The following is a 27229-nucleotide window of genomic DNA, read 5'->3' as shown; positions in this document are numbered from 1 at the left end:
GGTCAATATTGCCACAGTAATTTTTCGTGTTGTGGCATCCGCTTGGCTTAGCATTAGGATTAATTCACAGTTTAAGATCAATCTTAGCTCCGTGGGAAATCCAGCCTCTGTCTTGAATTTAGGGTAGAGGGCAGGGAAATCCACAAGGCTGTAGCGGGCTTGGCAAAATACTTGATTCTACACATGGCTTTTGTAGAGACTGGTTTCACAGTTTTCTTCAAGAGCAAAGTATACCGGTGGTTTTCGGAATCGTTTTGTTGTTTTCATCCTGTATAAATGTAAATGTAGACAGTAAAACTAACATTTGAAACGTAGTTTGTTTGTTTGTTAGATATTCCAAGAGTACTGAGCGAATATGTCATGTAGGAAGAATATTCCCTGATAGGAATACACTATCTAAGTCTCAAATTCAAATTTGTTGTCATAAAAACTGTTTTTAAACATCACCACATAACTTCAAAGTGAAATGTTGTTGCTCAAAATGGTTTTTTCTTTCTTAGGTTGCTGTAGGCTTGCTTTTATTCAAAATTTTAAGAGTGATTACCAAAAGTGATAACAATTTTTTCTGCAAGTAATGCAAGCGCCCAGTCTAGGTCAAAATTTGAGCCTGAGTTTGTTTTTATATACAGGATGAGTTATTATTCAGTTCAAAAGTACTTGACCTCTTAACTTGTCTTGGCAGGAGTTCATGGCTTAAATTGACACTAGACTGGCTGGTCCAAGGTCAATGATTGTAGCGTGGGACCATTACACTCATGACTGGACAAATCTTGGGGTCTTGTGCTTTTCAGTTAAAAAGTGATACCACCTCACTGGGTCACATCTTATACTGATGAATACCTGTCTGATAAATACCTTACAGTTGTGGCGAGTAATTACACATTTGACCATTAAATCTTTAAACAGGTTTAAAAAAAAATTCTGACAGTTGAATATCAATAAAAAAAATGCAGGTTCAACTGTCAGAATTCGTTTTACTTATTGATTCTGTTCTTGTGAAAAGATTTGAAGACCAAATATTCCCCCAAAATGGTTTAATGTGCCAAACATTGAAGCACTCGCTTCAAGTGTTGTTGTTGTCCACTTGACAGAATGATTAACAATGTTCATTTTTGTCCTTACACCAGGTAACTTTCCAGCCATCAGCGATGATCTCGTGAACTCATATCACTTACTGCTGTGCTGTCTGGACCTGGTATTTGCCAACATTGTCCTGGCCAATCGTAGAGACCTCCTCAATCCAGACTTCTCAGGTGAGCTAAGAGTGATTCTGGTCTAAGCCCAATTTCATAAATTGGTTAAGCAGAAGATTCTGGGCAGGCAATCGGCATTCTTCGATTACGTGCTAGCTGAGTAAACAAAGAATGCCTAGTAATGTTTCCCTGCTAACCTGTGGAATAGGCTTGTCAGCGCTCATTCCTTGCACCCGTAAGCTCCTATAAGCCATGTAAATGGGCCTCGGTCTGTGACTTAGACAAGGGCTCAATATCTAGATGCTTAAAGCACAATAATAAGCTAAGCGCCTCAAAAACAGCTTCCCAGAATAAGTTTACCAGCCAAATACCATGTCACTTCTTGTGACTAGTATCCTGCTCATTTCTGCTGAGTAGTAAACTGTTAGGCAATATTTTTCTGTGAAGCAGCTCTATCTGTCTATCATATAGTTGCTTTTGAAAGCAGAAAATGTTGCTAAACCCTTTTCCAGCTAAGCAAAAATAAGCATTTACAGATGGACATGGTAATTTAGCTCTGAAACTTATTTCAGTAAGTGAGATTTGTTTGTGTTTAGCTATAGTTATTTTCTTGACTGCACTCACAACATTTTCATTTTGAATAATTTGTTCAGGTCTTCCAGAGAACTACTTAAGTCGAACCTACGCAGTGCCACAAGATTGCCCGTGCATCATAGAGAAATTATGTGAACTACACGATGGTTTAGTCCTGGAGGCAAAGGGCATTAAGGAACACTGGTGGAAACCTCACATCAGAAAACTCATTGAAGAAAAGGTAAACAATTTAGAATGACTTAATGCTTTGGATTTTCTTTTTTACTTATTACCAAATAGTTTACTATAAGGGAAACTGACTGGGTAAATTGTAAATGATTTTGGTTGAACAAAGAAAAATTTACTAGAGCTGGATATGAAACAATGACCTCTGGTTTAAAGGCACTGGACACTATTAGTAGTTGTCAAAGACTAGCCTTCACAGTTGGTGTATCTCAACATATGCATAAAATAACTAACCTGTGAAAATTTGAGCTCAATCGGTTGTCGAAGTTGCGAGATAATGATGAAAGAAAAATAACCCTTGTCACACGAAGTTGTGTGCGTTTAGATGATTTTGAGACCTCAAGTTCTAAATCTGAGGTCTCGAAATCAAATTCGTGGAAAATTACTTCTTTCTCGAAAACTATGGCACTCAGAGGGAGCCGTTTCTCACAATGTTTTATACCGTCAACCTCTCCCCATTAATCATCACCAAGAAAGGTTTTATGCCAATAATTGTTTTGAGTTTACCAACAGTTTCCACTGCCTTTAAAACAAATTTGTTGCAATTTCCCTTCAAATAATGTCTCCCCTTCAATTATTCCTCCATTAGGTGCTGAAAGGGAACTTGGAGAAATTGTCGGGACTCGTGGATACTAGTTCATTCGAACCAAACAGGTAAGCATAAGTTATAAAAAATGATGTAGAAATAGAACACGAAGAAAGCTGAGCTAAATTGTCGTCTGTGATTGCTGTGCCGCCCTCTATGTCAGCTGTGGATTCCTTCTGAAGAGCATTTTCCTATAAACCCTGACTACCCAAAACTCTTAAAAAACCAACTGCATAATTTGTTTTATTTTGTTGGACTGAGGACTGCACTCGCAAATTGAGATTGTTTCCATGGGATCAGGCATATCACCATAATGGCAATCGGGTTGGCGTAGTGGTGGCTTTGTGGTGTCGGTTTGAGTCTGACTACATGGGTTTTTCCCCTGGAATATTTCCTTTGGAATATTTCTATGGGGTTTTCCCATCCACATGTAAAACTGAAACTTCCTTCCTTGTCTTCTCTCCTTTTGGGATCTTGGCTAGTAGTACAGTGATTAAGTTTGCTTTTCTGTGAGTCGTTGGCTTTACAACCAGATTAAAATGAAATAGTCAGAGGCTAACAGTTTTGGGTGTTGAGTTTAACTGTTTGGTGTTGGACTGAGGCTTGCTAGTTAACTGATTATAGTTTACATTGGATCAGGCAAACCACCATATTAGAATCAAATAGTTTGGGTGTTGGGTTGTGTTAGACCTAGGACTGCTAGTAGATTTACTGTTTTTATAAGATGTTGCGATACCCGCAATAATCCTTGCGGTAGCCGCTTCTTAAATATAAACTGCCTCTAGCTACCGGGCAATCTCGGTGGTCTATTTGGTGAGACATCTGCTCTAGATTGGCATAGGTAGTGGGTTTGAGTCTCACCCGAGTACAATGTGTGTGATTTGTGTTCTCCACAGAACTCAGGAAAGTCCTGATTATACACACTCGTCAGTGTAAGGGTAAATCAAATATTATTTCACTTTTGTTGTGTGTAAATGTTTACATTTGCAGTAAAAGCATCAACAAACAGTACGAGGAGTATGTGCTGACCAAGGGAGATTTCGACGAGCGAATCTTCCTGAGCGACGATGCAAACGAGGAGATAGGCACCCCAGCGAAGTCGCCTGCCATGAAAGAAGCTACTAGTCTGAGAGAGAGGATGCAAGCTAAACGTAACCTGCCACAGTATATTGAGAAGGTAGGGTACTAGTCCTTGAAAGAACAATGTGAAACTTTGAGAAGAGCTTGAAAACAAAGAATGTCATACCTACAAACAAATTTATATAATGGAGAAAACATTTGGTGTAAATTTTCACTGAAGTTCACCTCCAGATCATGTGATTAACAAGGTCATCAAACCTCAACTTGCTCCTACATAAAATGTAATGTCAGATTTGGTTTGAAAATGCAATTCCCCTCCCAAAATCACACATTTCAACCAATATTACCCAGTGGTTACATATTTATGGTTGTTTGAATACTGGTTTTAAACACTCATTTGACTGGAATCATTAAGAAGGGTGCATGCTGTAGTGAGAAAATTGTTGCTGTAGTGAGAAATGTAGCTAAAACTTAGCAAACTTGAGCAAATTGAAGAAGGTAAGGTTTAACACATTAGGTGATTTGACAGGGAAGGACCCTATTGCTGTTTTTTCTTTATTTTCTTGCAAGATTTTTGTGTGTAATGTTTCACAAAAGTTTAAAGGCAGCATTCTCTTCAGATGCACATTCTTGCATTTAAGGTAAACCACATTTGATAGGTGGCAAATAGTTAAAGATCATTTAGATGAATGTCTCTTTTATTCTTGATCCTTTGACAGGTGAAGACACTTTGTCCGTCCACACCCCTCACCAACCGCCGCTATCTGAAAGATAAAGACCCGACAGTAACACCGGTCTCCACCGCCACTCAGACAGTCAGTCGTCTGCAGGCGCTGCTGGCAGGACGCAAGGTGGGTCCCAGCGATGAGCTGCAGGCCATGCTGACTGAATGCTGCAGCCAGGACATCTCAGAGTCCATCGTCAACCGGGTCAAGGAGATGGGGGAATTGTTCTGTCAGAGATATACCCAGGTGAGCTTTCTTGTCATTGCGTTTGTTATTAATAGGGTGGCATAGTGTGTAAAGCTCTCGCCTTTCACCAATGTGGCCCTGGTTCGATTCCAGGGCCCAATTTCATAGCGCTGCTTAGCGGCCGATTTTGTGCTTACTGTGCAATTTCTATTTCATAGCGCTGCTAATCGTAAGCACACAAAAAGACATGCTAACCTTCCGGTGCTTACCACACAAAAACAAATGACGTCACAATGCAAATCCACGGTAAACGCGCATCAATTTATGGCTGCCCAATTTTTCTGCTAACCTGTGAAATACGCTAAGGCTCAAGCAAATTTTTCTTCTACAGTAAGCAGGCAAATTTGCTTACCGTTAAGCAGCACTATGAAAATGGGCCCTGGTCAAGGCCATGTATTAGCAGAGTTGCAGGCCTTGAATTTAGTTCTTGAAGGGGCGCAGCAATTGTCCTCTTGTAAAGGGGCACCTCTATTTTAGGAATTTACAGGGCGCAACAGCACAGGGCACCACAGCATCACATGGTGCTTCAGCAAACCTGTCTTATAGAGACTGCCACCATGCAAAGTTTCAAATCCTACTAAGTTGATGAAGGTCGTATCAAAACTGTTTGTTGTTGCCTCTCAACATTGAGTTAAATTGTTTCTGTTTGACAGGATGACGGTAATGGACCTCCGATTGATTTTGCTAAGAGGAGGTTGACGTTAGCAAAGAGTCTTTACTATAAAGCCCTGGAGAGTATCCTAGCTAGTGAGAAGAGACGAGTGGAACATAAAGGCAAGACGGACTTATCGGTAAGGAATGGACTACGGTCAATTCGTAAGTGGAATGGTTAAGAGCCAACTTCACTTGTCATTAAACTGGTAGTGAATGATGCCATTTATATAAAAAACAAGATCCATTGATGACAGTACAATTTTTTTCTTGACCTATTAAAGTTTCTTTTGGACAATTAAAATGCACAATTTACCAGCTTGGTGAGGCGACTCTACACAAATCTTAAGTGCACAACTACAGTCATTGGTATACCTTTGTTAATTGATATAAAAATAAACTGCTACATCAGTAGTTTTCAAACCGTTGTTCATAAAATGGACCCCCTAAGTGTGTACCCATGATTGTGATTGTGCACATCCTCTGCTTATGGGTTTATTTGTGTATCGTGTTCATGGTAAAAAAGGACTGTAAGTTATCGGTTAACGTCTGAACAAGCAATACTTAAAGGCAGTGGACACTATTGGTAATTGCTCAAAATAATAATTAGCATAAACCTACTTGGCATGCTTGGTAACGGTAATGGGGAGAGGTTGGTAGTATAAAACATTGTGTAGTTTTCGGGAAAGAAGTAATTTGCTGTTGTGTAACTTTTATTTTGTCTCTTTGCAGACGTTACTGGATCATGACATCTTCCATCGGTCTCTCCTAGCTTGCTGTTTAGAAGTCATTATATTTGCATATAACTCACAAAAGTAAGTCAAGAAGATATATATCTTGAAGACAACTTTGTATATCTTAAAGTCAACTTTGTATATCTTGAAGATCAAATGCTTGATACTCAGCAAAAGTCTGCATTTGTTGGTTGGCTCAAATTCACCTGCAATCTCAAAATACCCGGGACCAATTACATAGAGCTTTCTTTAGTACCAAAAGTAGCTCTCAGAACCACCCCAACTCATTAGAGATAGTCATTACATGGTGTTACCGCAAACCTTTCTTTGTATTTCCACCATGCAAAGTTTCAAATCCTTCTTAAAAAGTAGCTAAGCACAACAAAATTACACTTACCAGAATAAGGTTACCAGCCAAACTAAATTATTGGTATCCTGCTCATTTCTCAGCGAAGCTTCGCAAAAAGTCCTCAAGATTCAAAACACCTGAGGACCAGTCTAAAATTCTCTCCCGCTGGTTAATTCAGTTTTTGAATTTGACTCTACAGTTAAAATACGCACCTTGGCTCATTTTATTGAGCTGCATAAAGGCCGAGTCACACTGCAACGATAACGATAACGATCAATACGCAAAGAGAACGCATTCTGTTGGTTGAATTGCTCCATGCAGAATGCGCACACTGTAGTGTGACCGGGCCTTAAGAAGAAAAAAAACCAACCAATTATGCTTACTTGTTAGAAAATATTGACCAATACCAACCATAATACCATGTAAAAAGAACTGCATGTAGCTGGTTTCCTGCTCAATTTTGCTTATAGATAACATGCTTTCCAGCTAATATTATTATTTACACTTTACTTGTGCAGCTACATGAAATTGGGGCATTACAGCGCATATTTTATTCAAGCCTTTCGTTTTTGTACTTCAAGGTCATTTCCGTGGATTCTGGAGATCTTTGAGTTGCCGGCGTTCCACTTTTACAAAGTGATTGAGTTACTGCTGAGGGCAGAAGAAGGTCTATCGAGGGACATTGTCAAACACCTCAACCATGTAAGTAGTACCTGTCGCAATGTTTGTTGGAACAGCAGCCGTCGATGTCACAAAACGCTAAGATAAATCTTATATCGAGTATAGACGAGTAACTCGTCTTAACTTAGGATTAATCTGAAGGTCTGCATACTACAGTGCAGGGTTGGGACTTGTCTAAGTCCTAGGATTAATCTTAAGTTGGGAAGAGTTGTGTGAAGACGACGGCATGTCTTACAATACTCCTGCGGACCCTTGGCCTATGTCTGGTAATTTAAGCACTTGGGTCAGTAACTCCTCAACAAAACCAGCCCAGCGGTGTGAATTGAATTTAATTCTTTTTTTCCCCTTTTTTTTATATAAGATAATGTCAGCTTAGATCACTTGTTGCCATTTTTGCATTCTTGTTCAAGCTGGTCTTCAACCCTTTCATGCACCATTTGTTTTTATTTAAAAATTGATCATATGGACTTTTTTTTTTTTGCTTGCATATAGCGACCCCCCCCCCCAAAAAAAAAATAATAATAATAAAAATAGTCACAATAATGTCACAATAGCACCCTTAAGAGTCCTCTTTCCCATTTTGACAACTATGTGGTAGTGCCATCTCTATTTTTCGTTTGGCAACTATTTGTTCTTAAAGGATTTAAACCTATCGCTAGTAAGCTACTGGTCAGCGCAGCAGAGCGTTAACAAAATGCTTTCATTTCTCCGTTAAGGTGGAAGAGGAGATACTCCAGGACCGAGCGTGGCGAGGTGACTCACCGGTCTGGGGGGCATTGAGGGAGTCTAGGGACGGTGCACCGTCCTGCGAAGATGTCTCTATCACAACCCATCAGGATAACGGTACTAAAGCTAACGGTAGTGGACCACAACCCTACCGATCTCCTGTAGTTCATCAACGTGTACGGATGCTCATGGAGTCTGACCCGGCAAAAAAAGGTTGGTGTTTTTTTGTTTGTTTTTTTTATATGAAATTCTCTTTATAGTCTGCTATGTAGCTCTGTTGACCTAAATCACCGGGGCCTACTTTACTTGCTTAAAGGGTTTGGGTGCTTTTTGTACGACACAAAACATAAATCGCTACACATTTACACTAAAATTACACAGTTTGAAGATAATGATTGTAAAAAGCTACCATAAATTATATTGCTTAATGGGATGCTTGATTTGTTTAGAAGCGAATAAAACAACTTTAAAAAAACAATTCTGTCTCATGAGACGAAAAATTATTTTAGAATGTACAGCATTTATGCGACTCTCCTGAAATAATTTTTCTCAAAAACTTAATGAAGCTTAAACTTCTTCATTTAAGTTACATTACCTACATCTTCATTCACAGTGATTAGGGATTAATGTTATGGCAAACTTGATCTACAAAAGGTACCAAAACCAATTTTATAGTGCTGCTAACTAGGCCTTGGCAAATTATTTTCGAATATCCGGTTAATGGCGAAAAGGTTTTCCTATCGCGTAATTCGCCCAGCTCTACTGCTAACCCTGATCTCCCTTCACCACTCTAAAACCACTTTATTTTCTGTTTTATTCCCAAAACTGGAAACTTCTAAGTTGTGTATAACCGTAGGAAATCGCCTCATGATCTCAAGACTAAGAAGATATTGCTACTAATTTTGAAGACTTATATAAACCACAATCAAATTCTTGTAATTGTTCACTTTTATTTTGATTTTCAGACGCCCTCCTCCAGTCGCCAACCTCCGCCCGCGATCGGTTCAGCTCGCCGTCCCCGGGTAGCGCTAAGCGTAGACTGTTTGTCGTCACGAGTCCTGTAGACGAGTCCTCCAAGTCAACCAATGGCACCTCGGACGAGAGTTCTCTCGGTGAGACGACGCTGGAGAGCGGCGTGACAGTCTCCGTGAAGCCCAAGGCCATCACCCTGACACAACCCAAGACGAGAACGGTGACACAACCCCAGACGGTCACGGTGACGATACAAGGTAGTAGTACTCTCGCGAGTTCAGCAAGAAGAAAAAAACTCGGCCAAATCACTTCGGTGGGATTTGAACCCACGACCTTTGCATTGCTAACGAGCAGATTTCTTACACCTAGCTAGCTCTTTCGCTAGAGGCATTTTGAACTCTGTGTTAGTAGCGGAGCGGGTACTGCAATGATTTGATAGATGTTTGTTTGCATCGGAGATAGGGTGTATAATTTTTTTCTTTTTTTTTCCCCCTACACCAATGTGTATGACGCACTGTGTGCTCGGTACTTTCCCAAGTTCTGTGAAAATAAAGATCCACAGGCAAATCACTCCAATTGGATTTTGTGTATTGTGTAAGTTTAGCTTTTTTCATGACCCATGTTTGTCTGGCCTTTTGTTTTACTGTTTTCTACAAGCTTCTGTCTTTTATCAAAACTGCCCCATACTCATTTATGCTGTTTATCCTGAGCACTCATTGATACAAATTGTATTCAATAATGATACTGGCATTATTGTATTAGTACTGTGGTGAATGTTTGGACATTTAACTGTATGACACCGTCCAATAATTCTTTTCAATTTTGTTCATCAAGGCATTAAAGACAAAGATGGCAACATCAAGTTCGTCTCCAGCCCTCTGAAGGTCACAACCTCTCCAAGGGTCATGACCCGAGGTCAAACACAGCAACTGTCCAACGCAACGACGAGTAAGTCGCCGCTCAAGGATGAGATGGAGATCAGTGTGACGGGTACCGGGCAAGGGGAGGTTGATCAAGCTGCCGTGGCGCTGAGCAAACCGAGGAGAACCGGTTCGGTGGGACTGTTTTTCAGAAAGGTAAAATTTAGACATTGGAACAAGATGGTTTAGTGGAGATAAACTTGCAATAAATAATTTCTTGGTTTAAAGACACTGGACACGTTTGGTAATTGTCAAAGACCAGTATTCTCACTTGTTGTATCCTAACATATGCATAAAATAACAAATTTTTAAACATTTGGGCTTAATTGGTCTTCTAAGTTGCAAGAAAACAAACCTTGCGCTTCAAAAATTGCTTTAGGCCTGAAGTCTATCTAACGTCCGTCGATATATCGAAAATACTCAAAAACTCGATATTTTTTTGACATCGAAATCGCCGATGTCACTTTTATAATCATATCGTAATATCGGATTTTCGATACATATCGAAAAATTTTGATGTTTTGAAAATTTCGATGTTCCTGTGACAAGTAGAATAATTCACATCCGGGAACTTTTCATTTATTCATACTCACCTTTTTAAATACACCGGTTAGCGCGCCCTCATCGGCCGCAAGACGTCAGAGGGCCACTCTTTCCTTTGACGTCGGAGACTTAACATCACATTATTTTCTCCGTCTTCAATTCAGGTAATTAGCATTCTATTTTCCATCCATTCTCCCCTAGATTTCATATAAATTCCTCTTGTATAAATTATTCGTAGAGTTTAGCCTATTTTATGACATGTTTCTTTTTGACAAGAGAACGGTTTTCTAGAGGTAATTTACTTAGTGTTTAGTCGGGAAAGGAAACTCCCGTTATAGATATATTTCTTTTGGATTTGAATATCCTCAAGTCTCCTCTCTTAGATTTTGTTTCTAGTTCTGCATTACTAGAGATCTAAAGTAATGCTGTACTTGTTTTCTGATTTAATGATGTAAATATTGCTGATTTTGCGGAGTTATCCTCTAATTTTGGTACAATTCCAAGATGGCGGACGCCATTAAACTTTTGGCGGGAACTTTAATTATATTATTTAGTTTGCCGTTATTTATGCTTTTCTGTTTGCCATCCATTTCCAATCTTTGGCAAATCGTTTATTATAGATAGTCTTTATCCAAGTTCACGGATTATTTCATTTATTTGTTTATTCTAAAATACATAATTTCTAGGCTGGAAAACAGCAACACTCTCGCGTCTTTTAAGGATTTCCTAATTAATTGTAAATAGTATTTGTGACTGTAAGTTTTATTCTAAATGTTCTATTTAAAGTATGTTTATTTAATTAGACTCTTTCCTTTGACGTCGGAGACTTAACATCACATTATTTTCTCCGTCTTCAATTCAGATATAAATAAAAGTCTGGAACAGCGAAGATTGTGTCCCACAGGATCCTTTATTTAAGCCGGTCACAAATGGTGGAGAATCCGGGCTGCGGAAACTACACTTACATCTTCGCTGCAAGAAATCCACTTCACTGATGAGCTGTATAGACTTCAACAAGAATCTACTGGTCCTACCCATGGTTTGACACCCTACCCATGGTTGGACATCTTTGGCCATGGTTGGACATATTCGCTACCCACCCCCACCGGACAACAGACGCTGAAGAAACCTTGATCGTCGTGTGCACCGTCGTTTGAGGCCCAGTCTTCACGTCCCTTATTTTGCGGGTAGCTTCCTCCATTGCCGAGATCCTGAACCCCCCTGATGAAACAGTAGCCCAGCCTTGAACAACTGCTTCCTGAAACTCGGTAGCATTTTCATCACAAGTCAAGAGACATTAACAATTGTTCACCGTCGGGTCTTCAACAACGGCCGAAATACCTCTCCATTTATTTTTGAACGACAAGGAAATCGGGACACTAAGATAATCACCGTGACGTCTTTAAACGATCGGGAAAACCTCACCATAGACTTCTTCGAACAGTAAGGAAAACACTACAATAGGCAATCACCGTCGGTCTTAACAATCCGTCGGAATGCCTCCCCATGGACTTCTCTCTGAACAATGAGGAAACCTGAACAATCCTACTCAACTGTTTAAAGTTGAAAGGAAAGACTCATGTGCTTGAACGGGTAAATCACTGTATTAACAAACAAAACAGGTGTATTTTAAATTCCAGAGTATTTATAGATTCTTTGAAGTTGTATTATTGTGTAATCCCCATTGAGTTTAGCTACTGAAGAATTTGTGCTTTTGTCAGATCACTTGTTTGCAAAACACTTTCATTGTATAGATTTGCTTTAAGTTCACTCACCTTTGTATTTCTATTGAGTTTGCGTTCCATTGACAACTTGCAGCTCCATTATAGTTTTGTTTTTCTAGAACTACGAGAATTTTGGTTGCGAGTCCAAAAAAGTACAAATTTCGGTGTGAAGCATCAAAGTTTGTCTTGAGCGCCAGAAAGTCAATTGCTGCGTACGATTTTATGCTAGCCCTGGCTTGTGCTGCATAAAATTGGGTGAAGATATATATACGTTTTGTTTTGCATTTTTTTAATCACCTGCCTTTTTGAATTTGCATATCGTGTTCAATCCAGATGTGTTTTGATTTGCGATGCTAATGGTTGATTTTTGACGCATTTTCAGAAACTGAATAGCAGTGTGAATTTCTATTGTTGTTTGTAATAACAAATTTCAGGTCAACTTTGTTCTAGTCATGGCAAACGCTAGCGACACTCCTGCTGAAGAGTACCAGTTTAGGAGCGACCATCCTCCTACATTAACTCCACAACGCCCAATACAGTCTTCCCTCCCTCCACAAAGAACACGTCGACATCCAACCTCGCTCCCAGAAGAGTTTTTGAGTGATCTGGTTGAACTCCGGAAACGTGTCAGCCAGAATTATACCGACACATTTCGGCAACAACCACAACAGCAACCACATCAAAACGCTGTCAGAAGTACTCCCCAACGACACTCTTCTTCATTCAGGGAACTACCAAGCACGCCAAAACCACCACTAGTGCAAACCCACTACTCATCACATGTCAATGATTCTCCTTCAAACCCTGTCAACAGCAGTGGAGCAATGCCAAGACGATATTCTTCTTCCTTCACAAACTTGCCAAGAACGAGACACAATCCTCCTAGCCCTTCTTCTCACCAACACAGACGTCTCTCTTCATCTACTTCAAACCAACAATCTCAACATCTCCAGTTGATGCCTTCCCATCAGGTGAAAAACATTCCTACCTTCACTGGAAGTGAAAAGAATACATTGGTTGACGATTGGGTGCGAGATGCGAAGTACTTGCTGGACACAACAGCTATTCCAAAAGAGCTTCAGTTCTCAACAGTTGTGCGGTACCTGGGAGGCGCAGCCAGAAAACTCATCCTGAACCTACCCAAAGAGCTACAGAATCCGACAGATGCGTTTGCTGAGCTCAAAGCTCAGTTTGGCGACTTATTGTCCGGAGGAGACCCTTTAGCAGAGTTTTACGAGAGAGTCCGCCGCCCAAACGAGTCAGCAAGCATCTATGCTGTTGAACTGGAAGCAACCCTACGACTCACAGAGGAGCGCATGTACAGACAAATTTCCCCGCCAGACCGAAACCGAATGCTAATACAGCAGTTCATGAGAGGAGTGAAAGACGACAAGATACGACAGAGACTCGCCCCAATGAAACCTCGGGACATGGCATTTCGTGAGATGCAAGCAGAACTCCGACTCATAGAACGGGAACACAGACTGGACTCTGCTCTAACTAACAGACCATCAAGAACCCAAGCACAACCACAAACATCGACATCACCCATCCAATCAGCCTTTCCTTCAGAACAGAAGCCTCTCCTTCGTGAACAGATAGCTCGACCACATTCTGCTATCAGCCAGAAACCAGAGTATAACCCAGACCTGATGCAAGATGTCATACTTCAAATGCAGCATCTGACCCGACAAGTGGACAACTTCACACGACAACGTAGGGCTGTTCAACCCACAATACAGCCAAACCTTCAGAACCAGAACAACAGAGTGTTTGTGTGCTACAAGTGCGGTAATGAAGGCCACATCGCAAGAGGATGTCGTAGCCCCCCTTTAAACGACCAGGGCCAGCGGTCACAGGGCACACCGCCAGAGCCCCGCAACCACTAAGCCCTTCTGCATCTGTAAAACCTCAACTAGCCCATTTCAAGCCAGAATACCAGAAGCTGATTGGACCACAAAATGAAGAGACAATCAAGATACATGGAACAAAGTGCAGAGCTCTCATCGACTCAGGATCACAGATCACATCCATCACATCCGACTTATGGAAGTCCCACCCGAGCCTTAGAAACCTAGAACTGACAACAGCTGATGTAATCATAGAAGGAGCAAGTGGATCGGCAGTTCCGTACCTGGGTGTAATTCCTATCACCTTAGAAGCTATGGGGTTCATCTACCAAGACGTACCTGCATTTGTTGTGCCTACCGATCCCTACAGAGCACAGGTTCCACTCCTTATAGGTACTAACGTGATACGAGCATCCAAGAAAGATCAACAACAAGAAAGAGGTCAATCCTTCATGAAACTTGTACAGGAAGAGAGTAAAGCCTGGCACACAGCCTACGTCAATTTATCTTCTTCAAATCAGGACAGCCAAAGCGGAAAGATGGGATATGCTATGTATACTGGAAGCCACTCCCGATGCATCCCCGCTGGAGAAGAAGTTGATGTCATGTGCCAAGCTCCACCAAATCCAGCAGGCGGCTCTTACACGGCTATCATCGAAGGTGCCCAAAACAACCGCGCATCTTGTCTGAGAATTGGCTGCACTGTAACTGACATCGGTCCTGACCGTCAACTCCCGGTCAGGGTACACAACATCTCTTCCAAACCAATCTCCATCAGAAGAAACTGCAATCTGGCACAAGTTTCGTATGTCCTCGCTGTTGAAGATACGACACCAACTCTTCATCCAACTACCACTCCTCTCCTTCATGGCGGGCCGGCTGGTAGAGTGAACTCCATCTCATCCATTAATTTGGATGAACTGATTCCATCACTCGACTTAGCCAGTTCTGCCTTGCAAGATGACATGAACAAGAAGAAGCTCGCTGATCTCCTTCATAAGCATAACAGCATCTTCTCCAAAGACTCTCTAGATTTTGGCTGTACATCTACTGTGAAGCACTGCATACCACTCGTCGACAATAGACCAATCAAACTTCCGTACAGACGCATACCACCGAGTCAGTACCAAGCTGTCAGGGAGCACTTGAAAGGCATGGAGCAGGCCGAAGTCATTCGACGAAGCAGCAGCCCATACGCCTCCCCATTGGTCATTGCACACAAGAAAGACGGTTCTCTCAGGATCTGCATCGATTACAGGAAGCTCAACAGCAAGACCATTCCTGACGCCTACCCACTCCCAAGGATAGAAGAAGCCCTCGACGCTCTTGGTAACGCCTCTATCTTCACAACCCTTGACTTAACGTCAGGCTACTGGCAAGTAGAAATGGACGAAAATGATAAAGCAAAGACCGCGTTTACTACTCCGATGGGTCTCTACGAATGCAACCGCATGCCATTCGGTCTCCAGAACGCTCCTGCTACTTTCCAGCGCCTAATGACGATGTGCCTCGGTGAGCTGAATTACTCAACTTGTTTGCTCTACCTCGACGACATCATCGTCTTTTCATCCACATTTGACGAGCATATTGAGCGCTTGGATCAGGTCTTCACGTGTCTCCTTCAACATGGACTGAAACTCAAGCCTCAAAAGTGCCACTTACTCCAGTCAGAAGTCAAGTATCTGGGACACATCGTCTCTTCGAAAGGTGTGTCCACTGACCCTGAAAAGATCGAACAGGTACGGGAATGGCCAACTCCAACCACTCACAAAGAACTACGAAGCTTCCTAGGGTTCACTGGGTACTACCGTCGCTACGTGAACGGCTATGCGAAGATAGTTGCACCACTGTACAAGCTCACGGCATGCAACCCGACACGACGAAAAGGAAAACAGGCACCTACCAAACCACCCCCTTATATCTGGACAAAAGAGACACAAGCATCGTTTGACCAGCTGAAACAAGTGATGATTTCAGCCCCCATCCTCGGTTACGCTGACTACAAGAAGCCTTTTCTTCTTCAAACCGATGCTTCTGGTGTTGGGCTTGGAGCGGTCCTCAGTCAGATCCAAGATGGACAAGAACGCGTCATAGCCTACGCCAGCAGAGGTTTAAATCCAGCAGAGTCGAGATATCCAGCACACAAGCTAGAATTCCTGGCAATGAAATGGGCAGTAACGGATAAGTTTAGAGACTACCTTCTCGGCAGTACTTTCACTGTGTACACCGACAACAACCCGTTACTCTACGTCACCACCACAGCTAAGTTGGACGCAACAGGCCAACGGTGGGTTGCTGCCCTTTCTCAGTTCTCCTTCACTGTGAAGTATAAACCTGGTAAGAACAACGCAGTCGCAGATGCTCTCTCCAGAAAACAACACCCAGTCCCATACTCTACGTCAGTCTCCTTCACAACACAACCTGCTGATGATGTCCCAAAACCCCTCTCCTTCACAACAGAGATTCCAACCGATGTGGTCAATGCCATATGTACTGGTCACCCCAATACAGGCCAACTCTTCATAGAGCCCGCAAACTGTCAAGTCACAACCAGAGGACAGGCAAAGCTTCTCAATCCCAAACCAGCAACCAGTGAGACAGACGAAATGCCAAGGCTAACTACCAAGCAAATTGCCCTTGCACAACGTGATGATCCAGATTTATCACGAGTCCTATTCTTCCTCGAACACGGTCAGAAACCAAATCAACAACAGCGAAGCAGAGAGACGACTGAATGTAAGATCTACTTCAGACAGTGGGACAAGCTAAGACTTAAAGAAAACATCCTCTACAGAGTTCGTAAGACAACTGACGACACACTCTCACACCAACTTCTCCTTCCTAAGTGTTACCGAGCAACAGCCATGTCCGGTCTACACGATGACATTGGCCATCTGGGTTTTGAACGAACGCTAGATATGATCCGTAACAGGTTCTTCTGGCCCAGAATGGCTAAAGATGTCAAAGACTGGTGTGTGAAGTGTAAACGTTGTTGTCTTCGAAAAACATCTCCTTTAAAAGTCAAAGCTCCACTCGTCTCTATCTTCAGTACAGAACCCCTTGAGCTCATCTGCATCGATTACCTCAAACTAGAACGGAGCAAAGGTGGTTTCGAAAACGTACTTGTCATCACAGACCACTTTACCAAGTACGCTCAGGCATTTGCGTCACGAGACCAGAAAGCGGAAACAGTAGCAAAAATACTTTGGGAGAACTTCATCTTACATTATGGCTTCCCTACTCGCATACACTCCGACCAAGGCCGAAATTTCGAAAGCCAGCTCATCCAGGAATTGTGCAAGGTCTCTGGCATAAAGAAGAGCAGAACAACACCGTACCACCCTCAAGGAAACGGCGTTACGGAGAGGTTCAACTCTACTCTCCTTAACATGTTGGGCACACTGGAAGAGGAACAAAAGAGAGATTGGAAGAAGTATGTGGGCGTCATGACGCATGCGTACAACGCGACGCGTCACGACACCACGGGGTACGCACCATTCTTTTTGATGTTCGGACACCATCCCAACTTGCCGATAGACCTCTTGTTTGGTTGCCACTCACCAACTGATGAAGCGCCAGAGTATGACGAGTACGTGGAAGAGTTCAGAGAAAGATTACTGTTTTCATATGACCAAGCCAACAAAACTTCACATCACGCAAAAGCCAAACAGAAACGCATCTATGACAAGAAAACCCAAGAAGCCCCACTCCGAGCAGGCGATCGAGTCCTTGTGCAAGTGAAACACTTCGAAGGAACACACAAATTAGCAGACCGATGGGAATCTAACCCCTACACGGTCGTCGACAAACACGAAAACATTCCTGTCTACAAGGTACGCTCACTAGGGGATGGAAAGGAGAGAACAGTACACAGAAACCTTCTCACCCCGTGTATGTTCTTCCCCATGTCTTCTTCAGAAAACTCTCCTTCAGAAAACTTTTCTTCAGCCACGTCTCCTTCATCAGACAGAGAAGAGAAACTGGAGAGAGGGAGGCAGTTGTTGGCAGTATGGAAGAGTCGCCAGATGACTAGAACAAAGTAGACAATTTGCCCGAAATTTTAACTTGTATATTTCCCCCGAGTGCTTAACAAGTTTTGTGTGTATTTCTAATTTCAGCCATAGTTCACCAGATAGTCATTTTTACTCGTTAGTTTACATCAGATGACTATTGGTAATGATGGTATAGATTGATTTTGCATTGTTTTATGTTCACCATGAACAAAGATAACAGTGGTGCTCTCTAAAGTAAAATGAGCATGTAGTTAGTAAGATTTACTTTGCCTACTTTTCCCCCATTTGATGTGTATAAATATCAAATTAATGTATTTGCAAGGTTTAGCAGAGTAACTAGACTATTGCGATTGTATACATTTTTGTCAATGTGCATAATTAGTTTGTGTGCAGCTGTAAGTAAACACTATGTCGAGGACGACATTTTTTTTAAAGCAGGGGAGGATGTGACAAGTAGAATAATTCACATCCGGGAACTTTTCATTTATTCATACTCACCTTTTTAAATACACCGGTTAGCGCGCCCTCATCGGCCGCAAGACGTCAGAGGGCCACTCTTTCCTTTGACGTCGGAGACTTAACATCACATTATTTTCTCCGTCTTCAATTCAGGTAATTAGCATTCTATTTTCCATCCATTCTCCCCTAGATTTCATATAAATTCCTCTTGTATAAATTATTCGTAGAGTTTAGCCTATTTTATGACATGTTTCTTTTTGACAAGAGAACGGTTTTCTAGAGGTAATTTACTTAGTGTTTAGTCGGGAAAGGAAACTCCCGTTATAGATATATTTCTTTTGGATTTGAATATCCTCAAGTCTCCTCTCTTAGATTTTGTTTCTAGTTCTGCATTACTAGAGATCTAAAGTAATGCTGTACTTGTTTTCTGATTTAATGATGTAAATATTGCTGATTTTGCGGAGTTATCCTCTAATTTTGGTACAATTCCAAGATGGCGGACGCCATTAAACTTTTGGCGGGAACTTTAATTATATTATTTAGTTTGCCGTTATTTATGCTTTTCTGTTTGCCATCCATTTCCAATCTTTGGCAAATCGTTTATTATAGATAGTCTTTATCCAAGTTCACGGATTATTTCATTTATTTGTTTATTCTAAAATACATAATTTCTAGGCTGGAAAACAGCAACACTCTCGCGTCTTTTAAGGATTTCCTAATTAATTGTAAATAGTATTTGTGACTGTAAGTTTTATTCTAAATGTTCTATTTAAAGTATGTTTATTTAATTAGACTCTTTCCTTTGACGTCGGAGACTTAACATCACATTATTTTCTCCGTCTTCAATTCAGATATAAATAAAAGTCTGGAACAGCGAAGATTGTGTCCCACAGGATCCTTTATTTAAGCCGGTCACATTCCTAAATGATATCGAAAATACCAAAAGAGTGTCCGATTATTTAAAAGAAATCTGTGTTTGAGTATTAGAAAAGCCGTCGTCGTTATGTAGTTTCATCATTTTGAGTTGCCCTATTAAATAAAATACGTTTAACAAGCAAGTATGTCTGCATGTTCTTTGTGTTTTCGCCATCAGCCGCCGGCCCGCCGCAGAAGTTCACGACCCCGCGGCGAGCGCACGGTAAAACCTCAAAAGAAACCGCTGCTGCTGCCCTAGCCTGTCGGCTGTTTAAGATGCAACTTTCCATTGTGCATGTGATCAAAATCAATGCGTCTTCATCACAGCATTATTGACTTTGCAAAAATACCACGCAAAAACTTCCCCTCTTACAATAATCTTTCTATCGTAATGGCGTCATTTTGGTCAAATAAGGCCTAAACATTGTGTTGTTTTCAGTAAACAAGCTAACATTTCCGAGGAACTATATGCTTCGCAATTAGACCACGCTGTCGGCTATTGCGTGCGTACCAGCGAAGACTATGCTGTTGTACGGTTTAAGCGTGCACACCAGCGTGTATGGTTATTGCAATTCGGGGGGAAACCCGTTTGTCCAAGCATGCGCAGACACATGCAGTCTTTGGTCAAGGCGGTATCGCGTGATGCACTGCGTTATTTCGACACTAGAGGGCGTTCTAGCATTCAATGTTTCTTGCCTTGGTTAAAGAATGCAAAGTAAAAAGACTACCAGCCTTTATTGGAGACTATGTGACTGCATGCTGCGTGCGTTGTATATTGTGATCGCTGAGTGGTAGGTCTGTGTTTTGCGGGACTTTCTAGTGATTTTTTTTCGATGATTATCTCAACCATTTTCAACCGTAAAGGTAGTCCGCGCGCCCGTCGGACAACTTGATTGACACTTCTACGTCAATGCATCGGCAACTGACACCTTAATGTCGGCGAGTCACGCAACTCACAAAGGCTCTGTGTCATTTTGAGACGGCCAATCATGGCCAATCACGAATCGAGAATTGTGGTGAGCGTTCACCAATTGGCCAAGCCAGCGGTAGCGGCGATCATACTTTGTTGTAAAACCAGAAATAATCGGGGCGGGACTACGCAATCTGAAATTGTTTGGACTACAAACAAAGTTCGGGGGATCAGACATAAACAAGTTGAAATGTAACCCTATTAAACTGTCAGTCTATGGTATGAATATTTCTACCTCCATGAGTATACCAAGTGCTGTTTTTAGGCTTCCATCTTGCGCGCGGGAAATACTCGATATATCGAGTATACTCGATATTAAATTTTCGATATATCGATAATGGGAAAAAACCAACATCGACGGACGTTAAGTCTATCTCGGATTTAAATATTGAGTGCGTTTGTGAGCTTCCCCGTGTCGACCCCGGTCTGCCCCCTGTACGTTCGAATAGCTTTGACGTCATTCCAGGGGCTCAACTGGGTCAGCCCCCAGTGCCCTGCTTGTTGAATGGGTCACTTGGGGCTGGCCTGCGTGCATGATATCACCACGAGGTGTTCCCCCGAATGAGCACCCCGTAGTCGACATAGGGAAGCTTATCGAACGCACCCATTATAGTAAGAGATGACCTCTTTGTGATTTCAGAGGGATCCGTTTCTCACAATTTTTTTCTATTAACACCTTTCCATTGCTTGTTACCACGTTATTTTGTATGTTATTATATATTTTGAGTAGTTATCAAATGTGTCAAGTGCTTTTAAGCAACCCAACTCTACTAACTATACACAGTCTGTATTCCACGACGAAGCCGATCAATAAACTCAAAACTGTTTCTCCTTCTTCAGGTGTTCCACCTGGTCAATGTGCGTCTGCTGGACCTTGCCCACAAGCTGAACCTCTCAGAGGACCTACGCCGCAAGACGTGGACCTGCATCGAGTACTCGCTGACCAAACATGTTGACCTGATGAAGGACCGACATCTAGACCAACTCATCATGAGTGCAATATATCTCATGTGCAAGGTAGGGATAAGAGAGATGGTTCAAGTGTGATGTTTATTTTGTTCATTGTTACTCTGTTGTTCATTTAGTGTCTAAATTATTCAAAAAGTGTACCCATTATTCTGGCTGTGCAATTATGCAGTTTGTCAAACATTTCCAAGTCATATTGTGCAGTAACAGGCCTATAAAAGGAGGCAGTCTTACAGAACTTTAAAAGTTATAAAAGCCTAAGCACGCTGAATTGAACGGGTGTAAAACAAAATTGACTTGGTGTTTAACTGTGTTTTGTTTCTTTCTGACTACAATATAAGACATTCTGAATGATTTCATCTTTTTTGAATTTGATCTGAAGCCCAAACTATTTTTAAAAACTAATGTACGCATATCGACCACAAGTTTTGAATATCAGCATGCAATTTACACAAATCAAGGCCAAGATTCACTAGCTTGTGCTTGGGGAAATTTTTCATATATTTTTCCTATGCCTTTTGTGTATATTTTTGCACTGTAATTTCATAAAGTCTGTAATCACCCCCCAAAAAATTGCTGAGAACAGAAAAGGCTTGCTTGACAGAAGCAGGTGGCTGTTGTGACTGGAGCCCTATTCATTTTGTGCTGGATATGACATTGTGCTCAGTTAACTCTTTGAACCAAACTTTAATCAGATTTTTTTTTTTTTTTTTTTTTTCCAATTTCTGCTAGGTAACCAAGCAGGACCAGAAGTTCCAAGACATAATGAGAGCGTACCGTCGTCAGCCCCAGGCCCAGAGCCACGTCTATCGTAGCGTACTCCTCCAAGACAGACGGCAACACTCGGCCAATGGGACCAACGGGGCAAATGGCAATGGGTCACGACAGAGCTCACCAGATGCCGACAAACAGAAAGGTTAGTCAAGTGTCAACTTGTGGAATAATTAGCGCCCGATATTTAGCAGTTGATACACTCTTGTTCGGTGGTATAGATCCCCCTTAAAATCCTCGAAAGAAGTCCAATTAACATAATTAAGAGCGGTCTAGTTCGACCAAACTTCCCCCCAAAAAGAGAGTTAAAAGGGTCTGTAGACGTTTGTACAGAATGTTTTGGTTCATTACTGACAGCAGTTGAGTGTGTCTTGCGGGTCCTGGTCAAGACATGGAGTAAGGCACTTGAACAAATTAACTTTGTGAAAAGTTGAAAAGTAGTGCATGCTCTCCACCAGGGCCCAATTTCATAGCGCTGCTTAGCGGCTGATTTTGTGCTTACTGTGCGATTTCTGTTTCATAGCGCTGCTAACCGTAAGCCACAAAAAGGCATGCTAACCTTCCGGTGCTTATACCGCACAAAAATAAATGACGTCACAATGCAAATCCACGGTAAACACGCAATATGGCCGCCCAATTTTTCTCTAACCTGTGAAACACGCTAAGTAAGCACGCAAATTTGCTGACCGTTATGCAGCGCTATGAAATTGGGCCCTGATGATATCCATGCATACAATAGTGTTGTACATTGCCATTGCATTCAAAACCATTCCAGTGCGAAAGTTATCAAAATCTAAAATGTCTCAGTGACATCATTGGTTTAAGGCAGTGGACACTAGTGGTAACTACTCAATATAGTTATTAGCATAAAACCTTACTTGGTGACGAGTAATTGGGAGAGGTTGATGGTATAAAACATTGTGAGAAACAGCTCCCTCTGAAGTGACATAGTTTTCCGAGAAAGTAGTAATTATCCACGAATTTGATTTCAAGACCTGAGATTTTGAATTTGAGGTCTCGAAATCAACCATCTAAACGCACACAACTTCATGTGACAAGGGTGTTTTTTCTTTCATTAATATCGCTCAACTTCGACGACCGATTGAGCTCAAATTTTCACAGGTTTGTTATATTATGCATATGTTGAGATACACCAATTGAGAAGACTGGTCATTGACAACTACCAATAGTGTCCAATGTCTTTAATACAAATGCCACACTTTTTTCATGCATCCTGAAAGTTCCGTATGTATGACGTTTGAAACCCCCCCGAGTCCTTGTGTACCACTTGACGCAATGGTTCAACATAAAAAAAAAAATAACAAACTTAAAAGGTCTATAATCTCAAAAGATGACTGGTTTGTTCACTTCCACAACTTGATTCTATTTATACTTTTTAGTTGATTCAAGCCCGAACCCACATGGGCTGAGAGTTCGCTCAGCAAGCACACTCCCCATTCATTCCGGTAGCGCCCCTCCCACCCCTACAAGGATGGCAGGAACGAGCTCATCGTTTGAAGATGAAGATAGAGGGGACCTCATCACCTTCTACAACTCGGTAAGAAATACTTAAAGAGTTTTTATAAATATGTATTTGGTTTGCAGTAACACCATGTGTGTACTTGCCAGGTAGAGTTTGTTCTTAAGAGAACTCTCTTGCTATATACGGCAGAGTAGATTTATAAAATTTTGCCAGGGGCTTCTCAGTACTGAAAAGAGCTGTCCGTTTTTTTTTAATTACTACCTGGGGCCAATTTCATAGAGCTGCTTAAAGGCAGTGGACACTATTGGTAATTGTCAAAGACTAGCTTTCACAGTTAGTGTATCTCAACATATGCATAAAATAACTAACCTGTGAAAACTTAAGCTCAATCGATCATCAAAGTTGCGAGATAATAATGAAAGAAGAAAACACCCTTGTCATACGAAGTTGTGTGCGTTTAGATGCTTGATTTCGAGACCTCAAGTTCTAAACCTGAGTTCTCAAAATCAAATTCGAGGAAAATTACTTCTTTCTCGAAAACTATGGCACTTCAGAGGGAGCTGTTTCTCACAATGTTTAATATCACCAACCTCTCCCCATTACTCGTACCAAGTAAGGTTTTGTGCCAATAAATATTTTGAGTAATTACCAATAGTGTCCAGTGCCTTTAAGCAAAAAGTTGCTTAAACATGAAAATAGCTTGCTTGTTTTACACATGTTACTGGCCAAAATTTCATGGCATATACATTGCTTGTGACTGGTACTTAGCTGTTGTTTACTTAGAATAACAATTGAGTGGAGTCTTGGCCGGTAATCTGATTTTATTAAGCAAAGATTTTGTGCCTAAGCAGCTCTATGAAATTGGGCCCTGGGCGGAAGGTTGAGAAAAATGGCTGGGACTACTTCTCGTTATTAACTGCGCTCCCGCGGAGTGAGTTCTTAAATTTGTCTCAACATTTTGACTAGCTTGCTCTAGTCATCGTCAGGAGACTGGTTTTTATATACGTTTTGTAGATTAAGTTTTTGGCCACAACATGGATCCCTACTCACTGTGAATATACACACTATAATAATTTTCATCTCACTGAGAAAAACATAATTTGCCTTAAATTGTTTTACTACTTTTTCAACAACTACAGCACCTCGGCAAGAAAAAATGTATGGGAAGCTTTCTTCTTTCTTTATCTTGAAAGGTGTGAGTTTGATGTAAATGAGGTTTGTGTTTTGTGTCGTACAAAAAGAACCAAAACCCTTAAATACACATCGATGTGAGGCCAAAACCAAAATGATATTGTTAATCAACAATGCAAACTAAAAACCCATCATAGCAATTTATGTATCTCTGTTTCAAAACAAATTTGCAACAGTTTTCAAAATGGTCATTCTGGTTTGCAGATATTCGTAAAGAGAATCCAGCACTTTGCGCTACGTTTCTCGCCACCGAGTGAGGGCAGCCAGGAGAACCTCGAAGCGCCCTCGTTGTCACCGATGCCAGTCATCAGGCCGCATCCAGCGTCGCCTCGCAAGGTGTCGAGTCGACACGAGGTCTACGTCACCCCTCACGCAAACTCTATTCCGGTTCCGACCAGTCCCAACCAGGGCATGCTCTACTTTATAAACAAGAGCCCTGCAAAGGTAAGAATCTCTGGATGTGGGTTTTGTTTCTTTCTTTGTTAAGATGATATTCCATCACAGAAACTCCAAACTCTACAAATATAAACAGCCGAACTCTTTCATATAAACATTGTTTCCTTGTCTGTGATTTTGTGATTTTAACCAGAAGACAAAACTTATTCAAGTCATTGTGAAATCAGAACTTAGCTTGGTAGGATTCTAAAGCAAAACCTTGTGGTTGCAAGTCCTCAGGCAGTTACAGGTTTAATGCCTACTGATTCCCAAAGAAGTTTAGACCTGCTCTAGTGAATTTATCTTTGTTCAAAAACTTACTTTGTGAGAGAGAAGCACTGCAGCTGTCGAAAGTATGAACAATTTGAGAAAGTATTCCTTTTTTTTCTACACCCCACATTATTTGAATCTGAGAAGAATGGTTTATGCGGGAATCCTTTTATTAGATTTCTGATGGTTGGTGTCTGTTCAGGAATGTTGACCGGTAATACAATTGGTTTTTGATGTCACTTCGCTAAATGTGGATGGAATCAATATTCTTGTGAAAATGTTGTGACAGTTTTTTGCTGTTTTCTCAGTAAGTAGACACTGTATTCAGCTGAAAATTTCACAGGCGACTTATTATGCCTATGTTTTTGAGAAAAATTAATCTATGTCCGTACCTTTAACCGTTATCAATATTACCACTTACAGAATCTTCGAGACATCAACAACATGATCAAACTTAACGGTGAGCGTCAGACGCCCAAGCGGGTCCTGCCTCTAGGAGATGCTAACGACAGCTCACCGAAACGAATTTGTATGGAGCCCAACCGCCTCGCACAGCGTATCATCAGCCTCAAGTCAGACCGATGAGGGATGTGAACCATGGTCCACTGGAGGTAGTGTAACTAATTGGGTGGGTTAGCTTTTTATGCTTAGTGAGGGTTTTTATGCTTACCAACTACTAAACTGGGCCCAATTTCATAGAGCTGCTTAAGCATTAAAAATAGCCAAGCGCAACAAAACTTTGCTTACCAGGATAAGGTTATTAGCCAAACTACCATGTATTGTGTACAATTTTGTGACTGGTATCCTGCTCATTTCTGCTTAGCAGAAAATTGATGAGCAACATTTTCTGCTTAAGCAGCTCTATTAAATTCGGGGTCTGGAGCCAGGGACCAACTCTTAGAATTTGAGGGCACTCTGAAGTTGTGTGAGGGTTTGCTATGAAATTGGGCCCCAGATTGCATACGATGTAGTTTGTAAAGTTTTAAAAAAGAACACTCAACGGTTCAAGGAAGAAAGTGATCGGAGGAAATGACCCAATTGCTTGTCAAAAAAACATTATGTGGTAAAAATGGCATTTGTTGTGTACGAAAGAAATAGTGACAACAAAATGAAAGGCATGTAAAATTTTGTATAGAACTTTAGTACATTTTTCTTTTTTTTTCTTCTGCAGAACCGGAATGATTCAAAATAAATTTAACGGTGAACATGCAAAAGTAAAAATTTAATCATGTTTTAATATTTCTCTAGGCCAATTTTTTTTAATGAAAATCATTCTCTAAAGATTTCAAAGACAGTATTTTTGTGGGTCTCGCTGACAAGTTGGTATTTTTGTGAATAATTTATTTGTTTAAACAAATCACAGTTTGTTTTTTTGGTGATGTTTATTTATTTTATTTTTTATATGGACAAAAAATTGTATTTTTTGTTATCTTGATTTTTATGAATGCTTTTTTTGATGGTTTCAGATTTTTAAAGATACTGGACATTATTGGTAATTGTCAAAGACCAGTCTTCTCACTATATTTCAACATGCATAAAATAACAAACCTGTGAAAATTTGAGCTCAATTGGTCGTTGAAGTTGCGATATAATAATGAAAGAAAAAACCTTCTTGTTACCTGAAGTTGTGTGCTTACAGTTGCTTGATTCGAGACCTCAAATTCTAAATCTGAGGTCTCGAACTCAAATTCGTGGAAAATTACTTCTTTCTTGAAAACTACAATACTTCAGAGGGAGCCGTTTCTCACAATGTTTTATACTACCAACCTCTCCCCATTACTCGTTACCAAGTAAGGTTTTGTGCTATTAATTATTTTGAATAATTACCGATTTGTTGTCCACTGCCTTTAATTTTGATGTTTGATTTTGCGTGTTGTCTGGTGTCGGGGATAAGCAGTCTAGGGCAATGGATTCGACTTCTGTAATTTAGAGAATGTGGCTTAAACCATGGCCTGGT

At 41.1% G+C, this 27229-nt stretch overlaps 1 protein-coding gene across 2 annotated transcripts in view; it reads left to right on the top strand.

Moving 5' to 3' along the window:
- LOC117289130 (retinoblastoma-like protein 1) overlaps window positions 1–26021 on the top strand; it is a 32687-nt gene extending 6666 nt beyond the window's left edge. The window contains exons 5-20 of one of the 2 annotated variants that reach the window (XM_033770108.1): window positions 1128–1253; window positions 1847–2007; window positions 2602–2666; window positions 3589–3775; window positions 4398–4649; window positions 5303–5440; window positions 6033–6115; window positions 6965–7085; window positions 7781–8003; window positions 8756–9019; window positions 9597–9838; window positions 20997–21173; window positions 21855–22038; window positions 23294–23451; window positions 24772–25011; window positions 25696–26021. In XM_033770108.1, coding sequence (XP_033625999.1) covers window positions 1128–1253; window positions 1847–2007; window positions 2602–2666; window positions 3589–3775; window positions 4398–4649; window positions 5303–5440; window positions 6033–6115; window positions 6965–7085; window positions 7781–8003; window positions 8756–9019; window positions 9597–9838; window positions 20997–21173; window positions 21855–22038; window positions 23294–23451; window positions 24772–25011; window positions 25696–25857 — 2783 coding nt within the window. In that variant the 3' untranslated portion in view covers window positions 25858–26021. Of the gene's footprint in view, window positions 1–1127; window positions 1254–1846; window positions 2008–2601; window positions 2667–3588; window positions 3776–4397; window positions 4650–5302; window positions 5441–6032; window positions 6116–6964; window positions 7086–7780; window positions 8004–8755; window positions 9023–9596; window positions 9839–20996; window positions 21174–21854; window positions 22039–23293; window positions 23452–24771; window positions 25012–25695 lie in introns of both variants that reach the window. The other variant, XM_033770107.1, reaches the window with a different exon arrangement.
- The last annotated feature ends 1208 nt before the right edge of the window (window positions 26022–27229 follow it).

This window comes from Asterias rubens, chromosome 4 (genome assembly GCF_902459465.1).
Source record: "Asterias rubens chromosome 4, eAstRub1.3, whole genome shotgun sequence".
Taxonomy (NCBI): domain Eukaryota; kingdom Metazoa; phylum Echinodermata; class Asteroidea; order Forcipulatida; family Asteriidae; genus Asterias; species Asterias rubens.
This window is presented reverse-complemented; position numbering and strand designations above follow the sequence as displayed.